The sequence below is a fragment of the Glycine max genome, chromosome 7 (assembly GCF_000004515.6).
Source record: "Glycine max cultivar Williams 82 chromosome 7, Glycine_max_v4.0, whole genome shotgun sequence".
Classification (NCBI taxonomy): domain Eukaryota; kingdom Viridiplantae; phylum Streptophyta; class Magnoliopsida; order Fabales; family Fabaceae; genus Glycine; species Glycine max.
Window position 1 is genome coordinate 39,811,048 of NC_038243.2, and position 17,810 is coordinate 39,828,857.

The 17,810-nt window shown below is 34.6% G+C and overlaps 2 protein-coding genes and 1 long non-coding RNA gene across 4 annotated transcripts; 2 read left to right on the plus strand and 1 right to left on the minus strand.

Annotated features, from left to right (window-relative positions):
* Positions 1-774: 774 nt before the first annotated feature.
* On the plus strand, positions 775-2,533 carry LOC100790979 (cytochrome P450 89A2). The gene has a single exon (XM_003529374.4). The coding sequence runs from the start codon at positions 910-912 to the stop codon at positions 2,404-2,406; it is 1,497 nt and encodes a 498-aa protein (XP_003529422.1). The 5' UTR covers positions 775-909; the 3' UTR covers positions 2,407-2,533.
* A 493-nt stretch (positions 2,534-3,026) lies between these two features.
* Positions 3,027-4,570, minus strand: LOC121175173 (uncharacterized). Its single transcript, XR_005892378.1, has 2 exons — positions 3,505-4,570; positions 3,027-3,411 (listed from the first exon to the last, which is right to left on the minus strand). It is a non-coding gene; the product is annotated as an uncharacterized lncRNA (long non-coding RNA).
* Positions 4,571-11,632: 7,062 nt separating this feature from the next.
* Positions 11,633-13,836, plus strand: LOC100791509 (cytochrome P450 89A2). 2 transcript variants are annotated; one of them, XM_041017380.1, is made up of 2 exons: positions 11,633-13,302; positions 13,614-13,836. In XM_041017380.1, the coding sequence occupies exon 1, from the start codon at positions 11,745-11,747 to the stop codon at positions 13,257-13,259; it is 1,515 nt and encodes a 504-aa protein (XP_040873314.1). In that variant the 5' UTR covers positions 11,633-11,744; the 3' UTR covers positions 13,260-13,302; positions 13,614-13,836. The 2 variants fall into 2 exon arrangements, with proteins under 2 accessions (XP_040873314.1, XP_040873315.1); XM_041017381.1 differs by having other exon boundaries at positions 13,690-13,836.
* Positions 13,837-17,810: the final 3,974 nt, after the last annotated feature.

Here is a 17,810-nt window from a genome sequence, read left to right on the forward strand (position 1 = left end):
AATCATATTCTCTCTCTCTCTCTCTCTCTTTATATATATATATATATATATATATATATATATATATATATGAATAAAGATTAATTTATTTTAAGCCTAACTCTTTTAAAGTTATTTATGATCATCATCATTCATGTTGTTTTTGTTTGTAGATTATAAGTGGGATAATGAATGAAGGTAGTTGTGGAGATTTAAGCAACAATAACAAATGCTATTGATTTGAATGGATGCCATATAAGATATATTTTTATTGAAAATGAGATAGTGTCATCCAATCACAAATCATCTTTGATATAATTTTTAAAATAACTATTATATAAACCAACAAACTTATAATACATAGTGAATTGTGATTGGATGATAGTTAGTGCATAATTCTTTTTCCATAAAAATGTTAAGTACTACGTGTGGCTTCAAATGAGAGAATTTTTATGGTGAAAAAAAAAAGTTGGGCAGATTACATTATTAACAATTAATAACAAGGAACACAAAAAGTCAACTTTTACATGCAATGGCTATTTTTTTTTTTATTTAGATAAAGTAAAATTAGTTTAACTAAAATATGTTCATACTTCTTTTTATATATGCTTAAGTTCTACACTAATAAAATTTTCTTTCCTGATATTTAAATTTTTTTGTCATAGATCATTACAATTAGCTTCTATTAATTTTTTAAGTTAAGTTGACATACCACCATGTCACTTATGACCTAGGTTGTGCATTGTTTACACGGGTAGTTAGTTATCATTCTTTTTTATAAATAGGAATCGATAACATATAAGTTTACAGACAATTCAACCAACTCAGCTATATAATTGGCTCTCATTCGACACTCACACCTTAATTATCAACGACACTGAGCCTCACTCTCACTCTCACTCTCGTGAAAAGTGAACCAAGTCCCCACCCATGGAAGCCTGGTTCATAATCCTAGTCACTCTTTGTGTCTGCGTGCTGATAAGAGCCATACTATTCTCTCTTCACAAGAAAACCATAACCATCCCTCCAGGCCCTCCTCACATCCCAATCATCTCAAGCATTCTATGGCTCCGAAAATCCATATCCGAACTCGAAGCAGTTGTGAAAACACTCCACGCCAAATATGGCCCCATCATCACTCTCCGCATTGGCACTGAGCCCACCATATTCATTGCCGATCACTCCCTCGCCCACCAAGCCCTAATCCAACACGGTTCCCTCTTCGCCAACCGCCCTAAGGATGGCGGCTTTAAAATCCTCACCAACAACCGACACCAAATCAACTCCTCCTCCTACGGCGCCACGTGGCGCACCCTCCGCCGCAACCTCGCCTCCCAAATGCTTCACCCTTCCCGTGTCAAGTCCTTCTCCGGAATCCGCAAGGAAGTCCTCCACACCCTCCTCACCCGCCTCAAATCAGATTCTGAATCAAACAAGTCCATAAAAGTCATCGATCACTTCCAATACGCCATGTCCTGCTTGCTCATCCTCATGTGCTTCGGTGAACCACTCGATGAGGGGAAAGTCAGAGAAATCGAGCTCGTGCTGCGGAAATTGCTTCTGCACTTTCAGAGTTTCAACATCCTCAATTTCTGGCCCAGAGTCACGCGCGTTTTGTGTCGCAATCTTTGGGAGCAGCTGCTTAGGATGCAGAAGGAGCAAGATGACGCATTGTTTCCGCTTATAAGAGCCAGGAAGCAAAAGCGAACCAACAACGTCGTTGTCTCCTATGTTGACACGCTGTTGGAGTTGCAGCTGCCTGAGGAGAAACGCAATCTGAGCGAAGGGGAAATTTCGGCTCTGTGTGCCGAGTTTATAAACGCGGGTTCGGATACTACTTCGATGTCACTGCAGTGGGTAATGGCGAATTTGGTGAAGTACCCGCACGTGCAAGAAAGGGTCGTAGATGAGATTAGAAACGTCTTGGGCGAGAGAGTGAGAGAAGAGAGGGAAGTGAAAGAAGAAGACTTGCAGAAACTGCCTTATCTGAAAGCTGTGATTTTGGAAGGGTTGAGGCGACACCCACCAGGGCACTTTACTTTGCCGCATGTTGTGGCCGAGGACGTGGTTTTTAATGATTACTTGGTTCCTAAAAATGGGACAGTGAATTTCATGGTGGGGATGATAGGGTTGGACCCTAAGGTATGGGAGGATCCAATGGCGTTTAAGCCAGAGAGGTTTTTGAATGATGAAGGGTTTGATATAACTGGGAGTAAAGAGATTAAGATGATGCCCTTTGGTGCTGGGAGAAGGATTTGCCCTGGCTATAAGTTGGCTTTGCTTAATTTGGAGTACTTTGTGGCTAATTTGGTTTTGAATTTTGAATGGAAGGTACCAGAGGGAGGGGATGTGGATTTGACTGAGAAACAAGAGTTCATTACGGTCATGAAAAATGCATTGCAGGTTCATTTTATTCCTCGGATCTAGGCTCTGTACGCAACTCATTATATACTAAATAATACTGCCTATCAATGATAGGTTCAAAATAATTTTATAAAATTAAGATGATGTAATGATACTTTGATGGTTAATGCAAAAAGTATGGTTTATTGGATTTTTGCGTGTCTTTCGTTTTACATACCTGATTGCTTTGGTACCTTAGGCCCCGTTCCTGGTTTCCTGTTTTTAGTTTCAAATTTTTTAAAACTACAACAAGTTTACGGTTTGAGTTTTTTCAGTTTATTTTAATTTTTAGTTTTTAAAAAATTGTTGCAAATTGAAATATTCTAAAATAAGTCAAATATTTTAGGAGACAAAAATTTCATGTCTGCGACGGTTTCTTTAATCTCCTATCATCAAACTATATTAAGTCCGGGATCCTTACACTTCGTAAGAGATCAACTTATCTACGATTCTCCTTAAACTTCTCATTGCCTTTTTTTATAGGACAAAAGAAAATATTATTAAAACACATATTCAGTACAAGGTGTACTAAAACTAAAACAAAAGATAAAAAAACATTCCTTCTCATACAATATTTTGTTATAAGAAAGATGTTGAGAAACTAGTAATTAGAAAAAGATAACATTATTCTTGAAGAGATTAGAAAAATCTAATATGTTTTAAATGTATTATCATTTTAAATTTTTAACAAGCAATAAAATGCATGTAGCTACTAAGCCCAATCAAGGCATTCCTAGTCCTAGATCATGACAAGTTTACAGACTTTGAACTCCACATTAAATCATAAAACTTGAAAACATATAACCATTGTAAAATGCCCACATTTGCTCCATGTAAACTGCACCTCCAAAACCAACCACGTAAAACCATTCTCCTGCACCTTGGACTACATAATCACGTTTTCTTCCAAACACCAACTGAGTTTACTCCAATTACTTCTCTTATGCACATGACTTGCTGCTTTTACCACTTTTGCAGCTGCAGGCATGCCGTAGTATCCAATCACCACACAACACATCTGATAATTAACTACAAAGAAATTCCACCAATCAAGAATTCACAACCAAGCTTAGATACATATCGTCTTAAAATCATGAGATTCTTAACAATAAGCTTGCCTACTTGTATCATCTTAAAATCAAGAGACAACTCCACTTTCGCTACATACACTTCTTATTGCTTTTGATTAAAAAAACTTGTTCTAGTCAATGTCTTGGGTGTAGCATAAGCAACTTCTAGAAAATAAATCAGGCACAAGATGTTATTATATTATTATATGTTATCAGAAAATAGTTTTATCAAAAAGGACAAACAAAATTCAAAATGAACCGTGATGGATATCCCAAAAGGAAAATTATGGAATTCAAACAATAAGACAAGCCATTCTTTACCTTTCTTCACTGAAACTTTTTGTCTTGAAAATTAACCACACAATAAGCAAGCAAAATCAACTTGTTCTCATTAACAAAATTCAACGAATAATTGTAGATCCAAAACATGACATGCAAGCTAGTAATAACAAATAAAAAAAAAGATTATTTAAAGTTTAAACAAAGATTTTCTTTCCCACAAGAAAACTCAACAATGGACAATAAAACATAAACAAAAATAGCAAGACAGTGAAAGAAAAACCCCCCAATTTGGCACAAAAAACAAGACCCCCAATTTGCTTTCCCATTATCACACAAACCACACATAGTGAGAGAAAAAGAGACAAAACGAAAGAAAGAGAGATAGATCAGTGCATGAATGGGTGAAAGAGAACTCAGGGATTGATAAAGGTGGCATTGACCGGTGATCGGTGATCGACGAGCAGAGTAGATCGAACGACTCAGAGAGAGATAGAGAGAGCACCGAGTACGAGAGGGAGGGAGACCAGCATGAACACAACAACATTGAGCGGGAAAGAGAGAGCAATGACGAGCAGCGATCACCGTACCAAAGGGAGACAGAAAGTGACAGGGAAGGAGGTTGGCGCAGATTGTCGAGGTAGGGATGGGAGAGCGGCACAGATCGTGAGGTAGAGATGGGAGTAACACAAATAATAAACGTAAATCCTATCTTTGTTGTTTATAAAATGGGGGTGAAAACTATTTTTAAAACAATAAAAATTCAACTCGCAGTCATTTTAGCTGAACACATTGAAAACAGACAAATCACCACCATCCCGAACGGAGCCTCAAGTATTAGGAGGGTATCTAGGTATGGTATCTTTCTGTTCTAAACCAATTTATATATCTTATATGTGAAAATCATATCATAAACAAATTATAGTTTAATTTTAATGAAGTTTTGAATTTTATGGTTGCAAATTGAGGTTAATTTCGTTTTCTTTTCAAATTCAGTATTAAACATAAAAAATAAGGAAGTGTAAATGGAATGTAACTCCGAAGTCGTTTAACAACTAAGAAATAACAAGATCTTAAACAAATAATTCATATTATCAGTTTTATATTACTTAATTATAAAGTAAATATTATAAGTACATGTCTTTATAATTTATTGGTGCACTAAAAATGATAGTGATAAGACTCTGTTTGTCATTGGCATATTGTGCATAGCATAGTGTGAGATTTGTGTTTAACTTTTGAGAAGACCAAACATCACCTTTAGCGGCAATAATTTTGCCTTATTATGGCCAATATTAATGGCTTTCTGAAGTGTTTACCAACAGTTGATAAAGGCTGGTGTATCCCTCGGCAAAAGGGTTACGGGCTATTCTAGCGAGTGTTGATAAAGTTGGTTTTTATTGCCGGGAAAAACAAGTGGTTTTAGCAGCAATAATATTAATTTGAATGGCCAGTAAAAGTATTTTTGCCAAATTCTCCCACCATACCTCTTCTTACCTTTTATTATTTATTATTATTATTATTATTGGTAAAAGTAGCCAACGTTCTTCCTCCCTAAACTAAGAATTATCTACACATAACCACAACAAAAGGAAAAACAAAAGCAGTGGTTGGAAAAGAACAAAGTGGGTAGCTCCCATGGGTTAGTTGTCACAACATGATCCCACAAAGGAGCTAACTAGATGTTAAAAGCAGTGCCCTTACTACTCATGGGTAGATCACAGGTTTTTGGCAAAAGAATGTGTTGGATCAAGTGGTCTCGGAATAATTAAGAATGGGGGTTGAATTAATTATGAACGTGTCTTGACTAATTAAAAATTTATCCTTCTTAATGCTACTAGATTCAATTAGGTTTTACTACTAAGTTATGAGAAAGTAAAGAACAGAAACAATAACTTAGACAAAAGTAAAGCGGAAATAAAAAGTACACAGCAAAAATTAAAGAGTGTAGGGAAGAAGAAAACAAACACAAGATTTATACTGGTTCGGCCACAACCCGTGCCTATATCCAGTCCCCAAGCAACCACCGGTTCATGAGATTTCCAATAACCTTGTAAAATCCTTAGCAAAGATCCACAAGGGATGTACCCTTCCTTGTTCTCTTTGAACAACCAAGTGGATGTACGCTCCACTTGAACTGATCCACAAGAGATGTACCCTCTCTTGTTCTCAGTAAAACAACCCAAGTAGATGTAGGTTCTACTTGTACCACAAAGGATGTACGCTCCAGTGTGTTAAGACAAATAATTCTTAGGCGGTTAGTCCCTTGAATCTTTGTAAGGGGAAACAAAAGATATCTCAGGCTGTTAGTCCTTTGAAGTCTTTTGTTTAAAGGGAAAGGGAAAAGGATATCTCAGGCGGTTAGTCCTTTGAAATCTTTTGTAAGAAACATAAGATATCTCAGGCGGTTAGTCCTTTGAAATCTTTTGTCAAGAGGGAGAAGGGAATAAACAAAAGAATTCTTAGGCGGTTACTCCTTTGAATCTTTTGACAAGAGAGAAGGAATGAAGAAAAAGAATAGCACAAGTTTTTGGTCAATGAACTTTTCTTGAAAGAGAAAGTATTGAACAAAAACTTATAGAAAGATGAAGGAAATCTATTATGCATGAAAGGAATCGGTCTATTTAAATTCGTGCCATGATCACATATTTATAATCATTTGATGACTCAAGTTAAAGTTTGTGACTCTTGATAATTTCTTTAAAACTAGTCACTTTTTAAAAGTTGTGACTCTTTTGAAAACTAGTCACTTTAAAAGTTATGACTTTTTTGAAAACTAGTCACTTAAAGATTGTGACTTTTAAAAAAACTCTTCAAAAACAAGTCACTTTAAGAATTGTGACTTTTGGTAATTTATTTTTTGAAATCAGTCACTGGTAATCGATTACCATCATAGTGTAATCGATTACACATCAACAGATGTGACTCTTCATGTTTATATTTGAAAATCAAAACGTTTAGAAACACTGGTAATCAATTACAAGTATTGTGTAATCGATTACACAAGTTTGAAATGATTTGAAAATGTTTTATCACAAGTTGTGACTCTTGAAATTTGAAATCTAACATTTTAAAACATTGATAATCGATTACATGATTATGGTAATCGATTACAGCTTTGTAAATCAGTTTGAAAACAATGTTGGCTATTGGTAATCGATTACTGTCTTCTGGTAATCGATTACCAGAGAGTAAAACTCTTGGTAAAAGATTTTTCTTTTGAAAAATTCTTTTAAACAAAATTGTGTTATTCAATAGTTTTTGAAAAACTCTTTTAATACTTATCTTGATTGAGTCTTCTCTTGATTCTTGAATCTTGATTCTTTACTTAAATTTTGAATCTTGAATCTTGATCTTGATTATTCTTGATTCTTGAAACTTGTTTGACTCTAGATTCTTTGGCATCATCAAAATAATCTTGAAATGCATTGCTTCCACAGAATGTAGTCGGTATTTAGCCCTCTCCATTTCAACATCTTCCTCGACTTTCTTATTCATCTCTTCCAATCTTCCTTGTCAAGTTAATGCCTCTAGCCTTCTCAATTTCAGACTCTTTCTCAGCAGAGAAAGAAGCAGGTTTGTCCATGTACCTAAATCGCAACAATCACGAACATGAACTCGAACTCAAACACGAACTCGAACTCAAACACGAATGGCAACTTGAGTTAGGAGGACAAACAGACTGAGCGGTGAGGAAGAAAGGGAGAAAGGGTTTTGGTAATTGATCACGTGAGGGGAAAATGGATTTTCAGGGTTTTAACTTATGAATGAGACAACATCGGTTTGTTAAACATAATCGATGTTAACTAGTTGAGGCTAACATTGGTATTTTAAAAAACCAATGTTAACTAGTTGATGTTAACATCGGTTTTTCAATAACCGATGTTAAGATATTAATGTTAACATCAGTTTTTGGAAAAACTGATCTTAACATCAACTAGTTAACATCGATTTTTTCAAAACCGATGTTAATTAAGTTAACTTGTTTACAAAAATACCACCATGTTTTTCGTAACATCGATTTTTAAAAAATCGATGTTAAGTTTGCGATGTTAAATCAATAAATTGTAGTAGTGAAAGCTCAAGCTGTTATGAAGAATTTTGCCGATGCTAAGCGAAGGGATGTGCAATATTCTGTGGTGACTGGGTTTATGTGAAACTTAAACCATATTGCTAATTTTTGGTCTTTGGAGCTCCCCACCATAAACTTTCCAAAAGTTTTATGGCCCTTTCCAAATCAGAGAGTGCATAGATAATTCATTGCTCTTTGTTGAAACTGCACCATGGTTCGTTACCTGATTCTCCGAAGACCTTGCCTCCTCTTGCTATTGATAATCAACCTTTGATTGATCCCCTATCCATTCTGGCCTCCAAATGGGATCATTCTATAGATCCGCCTACTAAGATGGTTTTGGATTAGGATCGGCCTATCCCAAGATAACTCTAGTTGGGAGAAGTGGGATGGCATTGCTTCTTCTTTTCACCTTGAGGACAAGGTGCTGGCTGCAGGGGAAGGTGATGATAGCATTACGGTCCAGACCAGTGAGACAGCCCAATCATCACCCATGAGGATCACTAATAGACCAACATACCTAAAATATTATGTCTAGAATATTCTATTGTCAACATATTAGTTTGTTACAACCACCATCTTTGCCATTTTCTTTTATTCTTTTTTCTGTTATCGATTATTGCGGGTAGCGAATGATGAGATACTGTATAAATATTTTGTTATCAATGAATGAAGGCAAGGAATGAATTTGCATTTTATAATTTCTTAGTTGTTTGTTTGGAGGTCCTCTTGTCCTCGAATTCAAATTCGTTATCACCGTTCTATCACATTTCAGAAGACCAGCGTTTGGTTTGGCTCACATCTTGTTGGTTGGCACTTTTATGTGCAGTATATTATGTTGATATATATGCTTTTTGGGGAGCTGCCCTTGTATCATGCAACGTAGTTCCGTCTCTGGTTGGCAGGGGCCAAAGGAATCCAAAATTGGATCTGGAGTGTGGAAGACTCCTCCAAATGAAGTTCTAGCTTGTTGAAGAGTTGTGCAGGGATTGCATGTCTTGTAGCTTTTAGTTTTGTTTTGCTTTTCATTTCACTCATGCATGTTAATGTACCAAAAAATTTATTACATGAACAAAGTAAGAGATTATAATTGTTTTTTAATAATTTAAAGCGAATCAAGTAATTTATTTGGTTGATTAATAACAGGTTCAATAATATGGTTCTTATGGTCAAAATTATGTACTAATATTATAATAATGTGAATTATATATATATAATATTAATCAAATATTTTATTATAACAAAATATTAATTACTATATTATTTAAGTAAATATTTTATAATATTATTTTGTTATTTTTTTCTGACTTGTTATTGTTTTTTATTTTTAAGAATACAATGATACTTTATTTTGATTTTGGTCAAGAGTTAAGGATGTTTTTTAACTCACTAGATTAACAACTAATCTTGCTTGTGATGTATTATTGTGGATGTTGTTGATCCAAATTTCGCACACTAATGAATCAATTAAACACAATTTTATTTTTCTAAATAAATCGTTCATTTATATATAAATGCAAAGAGATTTTATATCACTTTATGAATAATATGATAGCATTATAATAATTAAATAAAAAACTATATGATAATAATTGAATAATATATACTATAGTTAAGGTGAAAAAGTGCATGAATCTAGACAGAATTGCAATCCAAATTGTTAATCTATGTTTTTTTAAATTACAAACTAGATATAAAACTTGGTTTATATGCATAGAAGTGCTAGTTATATACTTTATGACGTATTATTTTCTCGCAGGATAGAAACTATTTCCCCAGGGCAATTGGATCAAACTGAATGATATGCATTGAACTGCAAATATTCAAATAGCGAAGATAAGGTGAGAACAACTTGTGTACGTAAGGACCAAGTACTTAGAAAAAAGACCCACTCCAATCCTTATCAGCAACAAATTCAATTATCTTTCAACAGTGTTCAAACTTATTGATTGCAAAGCAATAATTGAATCCTATGCAAGTCCGCAAAACCTTCCCCACTTCTTTTTTTCTTTTATCAGTGAATATAATATTAGTTTGTTAGCTGGTAAGCAAAACCATCACCACCTTAGCCTAGAAAGTAGAAACAGAGGAAGAAAACTCCAATTTCGCATAAGATGAGGGCGAACCAAATTGTTTGTGATTCATTAAATCTATCCCAAAAAAAAAATATCAAAAACTGTGAAAATTATAAAAATAAAAATCTAAAAAATCACATAATTTTTACAGTTTGATTTGATTTTCGAATCTTATTATAAAAGAAATCAATCCAAATCAAATAAATTATATATTATAATTATATTGATTTTTTATTATAGTAATTAATAATAAATATTAAATAATTTATTACTTTTCTTTACTTTATAACCAAGATAGATATTTTACATTCATATATTAAAAAATGATATATCAATATTATTAAAAATAATATTAAATATCAAGTAAAATACAAATTACTATTATATATGTTAAAAAAGTTGATAATATTATTTTATATCAATTCTAAATAAAAGTAAAAATAATAATTTTTAAATAAAATATGTTAAACAAAATTTAATAAAAAATAAAATTAATTTTTAAAATAATATAACAATAATAATTTTGTTAGTTAATAGATTTTAAAGTATTATAACATAAAAAATCCTCAAATTGAACCGAACCGAATCAAACGCGGTAAAAGTTGGATTCGATTTAGTTCTGATGTGATGCTATGCTGAACCGGAATCAAACTAAATCCATTTTTATGTTATGTTAAAAATCAAATCTCACCACCAAACGTCCCTACATAAGATGACGTCAGAACACACATTGTATTGCCCCACTTCTTCATCGCAAACATTTGTATAAATATCTAGGATTAGAACTGAAAAGACTAAACTGGTGAGCTGAGTGGACATCTATCTTAGCCAAAAAATCAGCTCATTATATTAATTTAGGTTTATATGAGTGATCGTATGAAAGAAAGGAGCTTAAGAACTTCCTGCTTAGCCGCGTGTCCTTATATTTCAGATTTTAATTTTCATGAATTACTACCGGTATAAAATATTTTTTATAAATGTAAATTAATCAGAGGAGTGCTTCCCTTTAATTAATGGATAAAATATGCATGCTTCTATATAATATAATATAAAGGACAAGCTGCAGCACAATTGGAACGTGTTCCTGACTCATACTTCAGGGGAAGGAAATCAATGTGCTAACTTCACTAAGTTACATGCAGGACAAGCAGCAGCACAATTGGAACGTGTTCCTGACTCATACTCTCAGGGGAAGGAAATCAATGTGCTAACTTCACTAAGTTACATGCAGGACAAGCAGCAGCACAATTGGAACGTGTTCCTGACTCATACTTCAGGGGAAGGAAATCAATGTGCTAACTTCACTAAGTTACATGCAGGACAAGCAGCAGCACAATTGGAACGTGTTCCTGACTCATACTCTCAGGGGAAGGAAATCAATGTGCTAACTTCACTAAGTTACATGCAGGACAAGCAGCAGCACAATTGGAACGTGTTCCTGACTCATACTCTCAGGGGAAGGAAATCAATGTGCTAACTTCACTAATTTACATGCAGATGCCGCGCGCTGGAGTGTCCTTTTAAGGACGTGAGTTTTCCTATTTTGGTTTTTTCTTTTGATTGTCCTTTAGTCAACCTGCGAGAAAAGGAAATGTAAATTAATCAGACATTAATTTTTGAGATACATGGCTGAGATTCATGCAATTAAAATATCATATCCTTATGGCTGAGGTTGTGCATTATTTCCACGACGTAGTTCGCTATCATTCTTTTTAATAAGCAGGAATCCAGAACATATAAGAGTTACAAACAATTCAACAACCAACTCAGCTATATAATTGACTCTCATTTGACACTCACACCGTAATTATCAACGACACTGAGCCTCACTCTCACTCTCGTGAAAAGTGAACCAAGTCCCCACCCATGGAAGCCTGGTTCATAATCCCAGTCACTCTTTGTGTCTGCATGCTGACAAGAGCCATACTATTCTCTCATCACAAGAAAACCATAACCATCCCTCCAGGCCCTCCTCACATCCCAATCATCTCAAGCATTCTATGGCTCCGAAAAACCTTCTCCGAACTCGAAGCAGTTGTGAAAACACTCCACGCCAAATATGGCCCCATCATCACTCTCCGCATTGGCACTGAGCGCACCATATTCATTGCCGATCACTCCCTCGCCCACCAAGCCCTAATCCAACACGGTTCCCTCTTCTCCGACCGCCCCAAGGCCCGAGCCGCCCTTAAAATCCTCAGCAGCAACCAACACAACATCAGCTCCGCCTCCTACGGCGTCACGTGGCGCACCCTCCGCCGCAACCTTGCCTCCGAGATGCTCCACCCCTCCAGCGTCAAGTCCTTCTCCAGAACCCGCAAGTGGGTCGTCCACACCCTCCTCACGCGCCTCAAATCAGATTCATCACAATCCAACAATCCAATAAAAGTCATCCATCACTTCCAATACGCCATGTTCTACTTGCTTGTGTTCATGTGCTTCGGGGAACGACTCGACAATGGGAAAGTCAGAGACATCGAACGCGTGCTGCGCCAAATGCTTCTGCGGTTTGGCAGGTTCAACATTCTCAACTTTTGGCCTAAAGTCACGATGATTCTGCTCCACAAACGTTGGGAGGAGTTGTTTAGGTATCGGAAGGAGCAAGAGGATGTCATGGTTCCGATTATAAGAGCCAGGAAGCAAAAGCGAGCCAAAGAAGGTGTTGGATTAAACGACGGCGTTGTTGTTTCGTATGTTGACACGTTGTTGGATTTGCAGTTGCCTGAGGAGAAACGGGAGCTGAGCGAAGAGGAAATGGTGACGCTCTGTAATGAGTTTATGAACGCGGGTACAGATACTACTTCGACGGCGTTGCAGTGGATAATGGCGAATTTGGTGAAGTACCCGCACATGCAAGAAAAGGTGGTGGAGGAGATTAGAGAAATAGTTGGTGAGAGAGAAGAGAGGGAAGTGAAAGAGGAAGATTTGCACAAACTGAGTTATCTCAAAGCTGTGATTTTGGAAGGATTAAGGCGTCACCCGCCAGCGCACATTGTGTCGCATGCTGTGACCGAGGACGTTGTTTTTAATGATTATTTGGTTCCTAAGAATGGGACAGTGAATTTCATGGTGGCGATGATAGGTTTGGACCCTAAGGTATGGGAGGATCCAATGGCGTTTAAACCAGAGAGGTTTTTGAATGATGAGGAGTTTGATATAACTGGAAATAAAGAGATTAAGATGATGCCGTTTGGAGCGGGGAGGAGGATTTGCCCTGCCTATAATTTGGCTTTGCTTCATTTGGAGTACTTTGTGGCTAATTTGGTTTGGAATTTTAAGTGGAGGGTTCCAGAAGGAGGGGATGTGGATTTGTCTGAGATACTGGAGTTCAGTGGGGTGATGAAAAATGCATTGCAGATTCATATTTCTCCTCGGATCTAGACTCTGCACATATCAGTGCTAATAAATTGCCTATCAATGATAGGTTGGAAAATAATTTCTTGCTATAAAATTGACATGGATTGATACTTTGGGGTTAATGCAAGTATGGTTTAATAATGGTTTTTATGTGTAGGATTTCTATATAGTACCTCACAAATTTTGGGATTTCTGGTACAGTTAGTTTTTAAACTAATAGTTATTATAGAAAGTTTCTATGGTACTTTGACAAGAAGTTAGCTTTTAAGCCACATGATGAGTTCTTATTGACAATCACCAGCACAATCTTGCCAAAAGTGTCAAACATTACTTTATTTAGATGGTCATGATGAGTTTGTACCTTTATTCATGGTGTAGGCTTTGTTAGACCATAAATCCTTTGTACGTCTTTCTCAAAGCAACTGATCCACCCCAACGCTGTTGGCTGTTGCAGGTAACTAAATAATTGTTTTTTACAATGGCAGTTGGATGTGCTCGAGGCACTTGATTCTGTTTTGATTTCTGGATCAGTTGTGTACTTTTCCTGCAATTTTCTTTTTGAACAAAAAAGAAACAGCAATACAAAATTGTATTGTACGAATCAACTAAGTTTAATAAGCTAATGTTGGTCTTCTAGACATTTTTCATATTCCAATTGTGAAATGAATGTAGTTAATTTATTGACACACTTCTGAATTTTTCGAGCAGATATCCGTTAATGAGAGGCTAATAATTTGGATTTTCGCCACTTGGAGTATATAATCATGATGTAAATGTCCAATTTGCCACTTATATCAACTATTACCTTTAGTTCCTTAACATATTTTACCTATTTCATTTCGTTTCCCCCACAATTCATAGGTACTATGAATATTAGTGCTCTAACACATTTCTCCCTTCATACTATAATTCGTTCTCCCCCAAGACAAACCAACAAAACTAGAGGGGTCATTTAAATGAAGTGAGTAAAAGATTCCAGTACCAGAAATAGATGTAAAATTATTGATAAAAAATAAAAATTAAAAAATAAAGATATGTAAATTAATGATAACAATTCAAATTATTTTTTATGTAAACAAAGATATGTAAATTAATGATAACAATTCAAATTAAACATATGTAAATTACTTGTCAAATCCCAAAAGCAAAAAGGATGTATGCCTGAATGAAAAATGGGTGTAAATAGAAGTTTTTATTTTATTTTCAAGGGATGTAAATGTAGGAGGGAAGGTTTAAAAGACAGGGTCAAGGCAACTCGATCCAACCAACAATTAAGCAACAGGGTTGAAAAAATACTAATTGTCTAATCCCAAAACAACACGAGAAAGGAGACCGCTACCACAAAGGGTGATATGCCTCCGTGGCGCCATTGGTGCAGGGCCCGGTGGCGTGAGGCCGGTTAGGCGATGATGGCAGCATCGCGACACGGTGGTGGTGTGGCAATGGAGCTAAAGAAAACGAAAATGTCATGAGCAAGGCAATAAGGAATGTGTGAATAACCAAAACAAAACGCAATAACAAATCATACATCGCAGTCCAATCCACATGAACCTCGACAACGACCAAGGTGCCCCCAGTGAGATAAAACGAAATGAAGCAGCAAATCGCAAAATAGAAAAAAAAGGAGAAAGAATGGAGGAAGAGAAGAAAGGAAAACGTGAGAGAGTGAGAAAATGATGGGTTACCTGGTAACCCCTTTCTCTTCTCTAATGGCGTTGCCAAATGATGCGATATAATAATTGGTTCGATTTTTGTCCTTGGGATTCATGTTGCCCTCTCTGTGCATTAATGCACAGTCTACCATTCCTTTTCATGCACTGTGTTCATTCCTCTTGATATAATGTGTTCCTTCCTCTTTTAATATACTATAATGTATGTATCTAATAATAATATAATATACATATGATATGAGAAATCGGCAAGCAAGCCCCCCCCTCCTTTCCAAATTTTATTTTCTTTTATAAGCAAATAAAATTAATTTCACATTTATTAAGAAAATTAATTAATTTCATTAAATTGTATATTTTTAATTAAAAAAATATTTTTCCTAAATTATAAGCATAAATCTCTTATAAAATAAAGAATATTATAAATATAATCTCATTAAATAAAGTAAAATTAATCAAAATTTACTTTAATTTTTTTTTTTTTACTTATAAAAGACAAACAAAGGAAGTATAATCTTGTCCACACTAAAGTGGGGATAGATAAGACTAAGGACAAGCAATCTGTGATTTGCACAAAGGGTCCTCAAGATCTCAGCAGCATCTTGGTATTCAAATAAGACTCGGATGACATCCTCATCCAACTCCCGGATTCTCTTGAACTATTAATTGCTCACTGCCCGGGAGGGGGTTTCTCAAAAGCCGATTAGCTTGGTTACCTTAGACCCAAGGTTCAGCCCAAATATTTATCCTTGATGCATCTCCTATCTTCCTCCTACAGTCCTCCCTCAACCCAACCCGCGAAACGCAGATATTACGTCAAGAGTACGATGGGTTATGGCCCACCTTAATGAGCCTTTATGAATTTCCTTTTTTGGATAGTATTTATCTTTGAATAATTTTGAAACCATAGTACCTAGGTTAGATAACAGATTCCAATCTTGTTTCCCCAGTAGTGCAAGGTTAAATCCATAAGTGTTTCTAAAGTTCATACCAGCTACCTCCTTAGCCATAGAGAGTTTTTCTAAGAGAATCGATGAATCCCTTTATGATCTCTTCTACATATCCTCCACCAATACGAATTCATCATCTTATGTACTCATCTACAAAGGACTTTAGGAATAAATAAATAAATGCTCATACACTGGTTCGACACTGCTTAAGCCACTGCCTTCAGCAAAATTTATCTGCATGCCCAAGAGAGTCCTACCCCTCCTGGAGTTGAGTAGATACTACTACATAGCCTTGCAAGCTTGGAATGACCCTGTTTATGGTGAAAATTCTTTCAAGCAAACAAAATGTAACTCATCATTTATTCACATTTGATTCATATCAATCACAAACAACTTATTTTATTTAATTTTAACAGAATCCCGATTATAAATTCTTTTTTATTAAACTAACAGTTATTATAACTTTCAATTAAAAGAATTATGAAATCAAAGGAATAAGCGTAAGACTTTAAGATGATCAAGTATTTCCGTATCATATTTGAAATAGTCATTTTGACAACCAAATCTTATATAAAATGGTAGTTTCAGAAACTAATGTATAATTAAATTTCAAATTGAAATACGCTTATTTTGAGTATATTGGTAAAAGTAGTTCTTTGAATAAGGCTATGGTTTTTTTTATCATAAAGATGCTTCTAAAAAAAGTAAATATGTGTAAATTGACTGATAAATAAAGTTAAAATGTGAAGAAAAGACAATGATTGTAATGTAAAATGCTTTAAAAAGGAAATCAAATTGAAATGCTAAATAAGATAAAATTGCATAATGTAAATGACATCAAAATAAATGAGTTTGAGTTTAGAGAAGAAATGATAATTGGAAGGAATTTAGAGTTTGGAAAAATAATGTAGAAGATGAGATTTGTAGACATGCAAATTGATCAATGAGAAACAAAAGTATAGATACGGTAAACTACATTAAAGAATGAGTTCAAACATATATATTTTTCTGGTAACTAGTAGTTATTTTCTTATGTGTTGTGTTGGTGTAATGGAGTCATTGTGATCTTCCTAACCCAGAAAAAATCATTTGAACTATCTACCTAAGATGTTGGCAACTATGTCTTCATGTCTCTTGTCTGAAAACCGTTGATAACTGCCTTCGTGTACTTGATTGGAAACTATATTTTTATTTACATCTTGAAGGAGTATGTAACTTTCATATCTTAAGAGACATGAGTTATACATAACATTTGATAAAATGTCACCAAACATATTAATAATATTTATTTATATTTGATAGTATTTTTTTAATGTTATCAAAAAAAATTAGTAATATTTTTAGTAAGTATTAGACAAAAAAATATTATTAAAATTCACTTGTGTATATTTAATTAAGAAGGGTTACTATGATTCTATAAGATATTGTTGGGCTGTAGCATGTGAAGATGTCAACTCGATCGGGCCAGCACATCGTGAACAACCCATTCTCGTCCCACTCCTTCATCATAAACATTTGTTTAAATATATCTATTAATTTAGGCTTATATGGGTAAAGGGTGATCATATGAAAGAAAGGAGCTTAAGTGTTTCATGAATTACTACTGTACAAAAAAATTATAATGTATATTAACTGGCTAAGGAAATGTTAAGAACACTCTTTTAAAAAAAATAAAATAAAATGAGATGTTGAAATATCATCACCATCACCCCAAAATCTGTGATGGAGCTTGAAAGAAAATTCTAGAGGAACCAAATTAATTAAGACTATATAATATACAAATTAAATATAATTTTGATAATGGACCAATTTGTCTAAAATTAAAATAAGTAATTTTAAAATAAGCATTTTTTAAAATTTGTTTGTTTATTTAATAAGGATATATGATTTTTTTCAAAATAAGTAGAAAATCGTTTTTTTAACATAAATAGTTAGAAAAACACATTAAAACATAAAGC

Excerpts from the sequence above, each read along its gene's own strand:
- LOC100790979 (XM_003529374.4), top strand. The coding sequence starts at position 910 with ATGGAAGCCTGGTTCATAATCCTAGTCACTCTTTGTGTCTGCGTGCTG.
- LOC100791509 (XM_041017380.1), top strand. The coding sequence starts at position 11,745 with ATGGAAGCCTGGTTCATAATCCCAGTCACTCTTTGTGTCTGCATGCTG.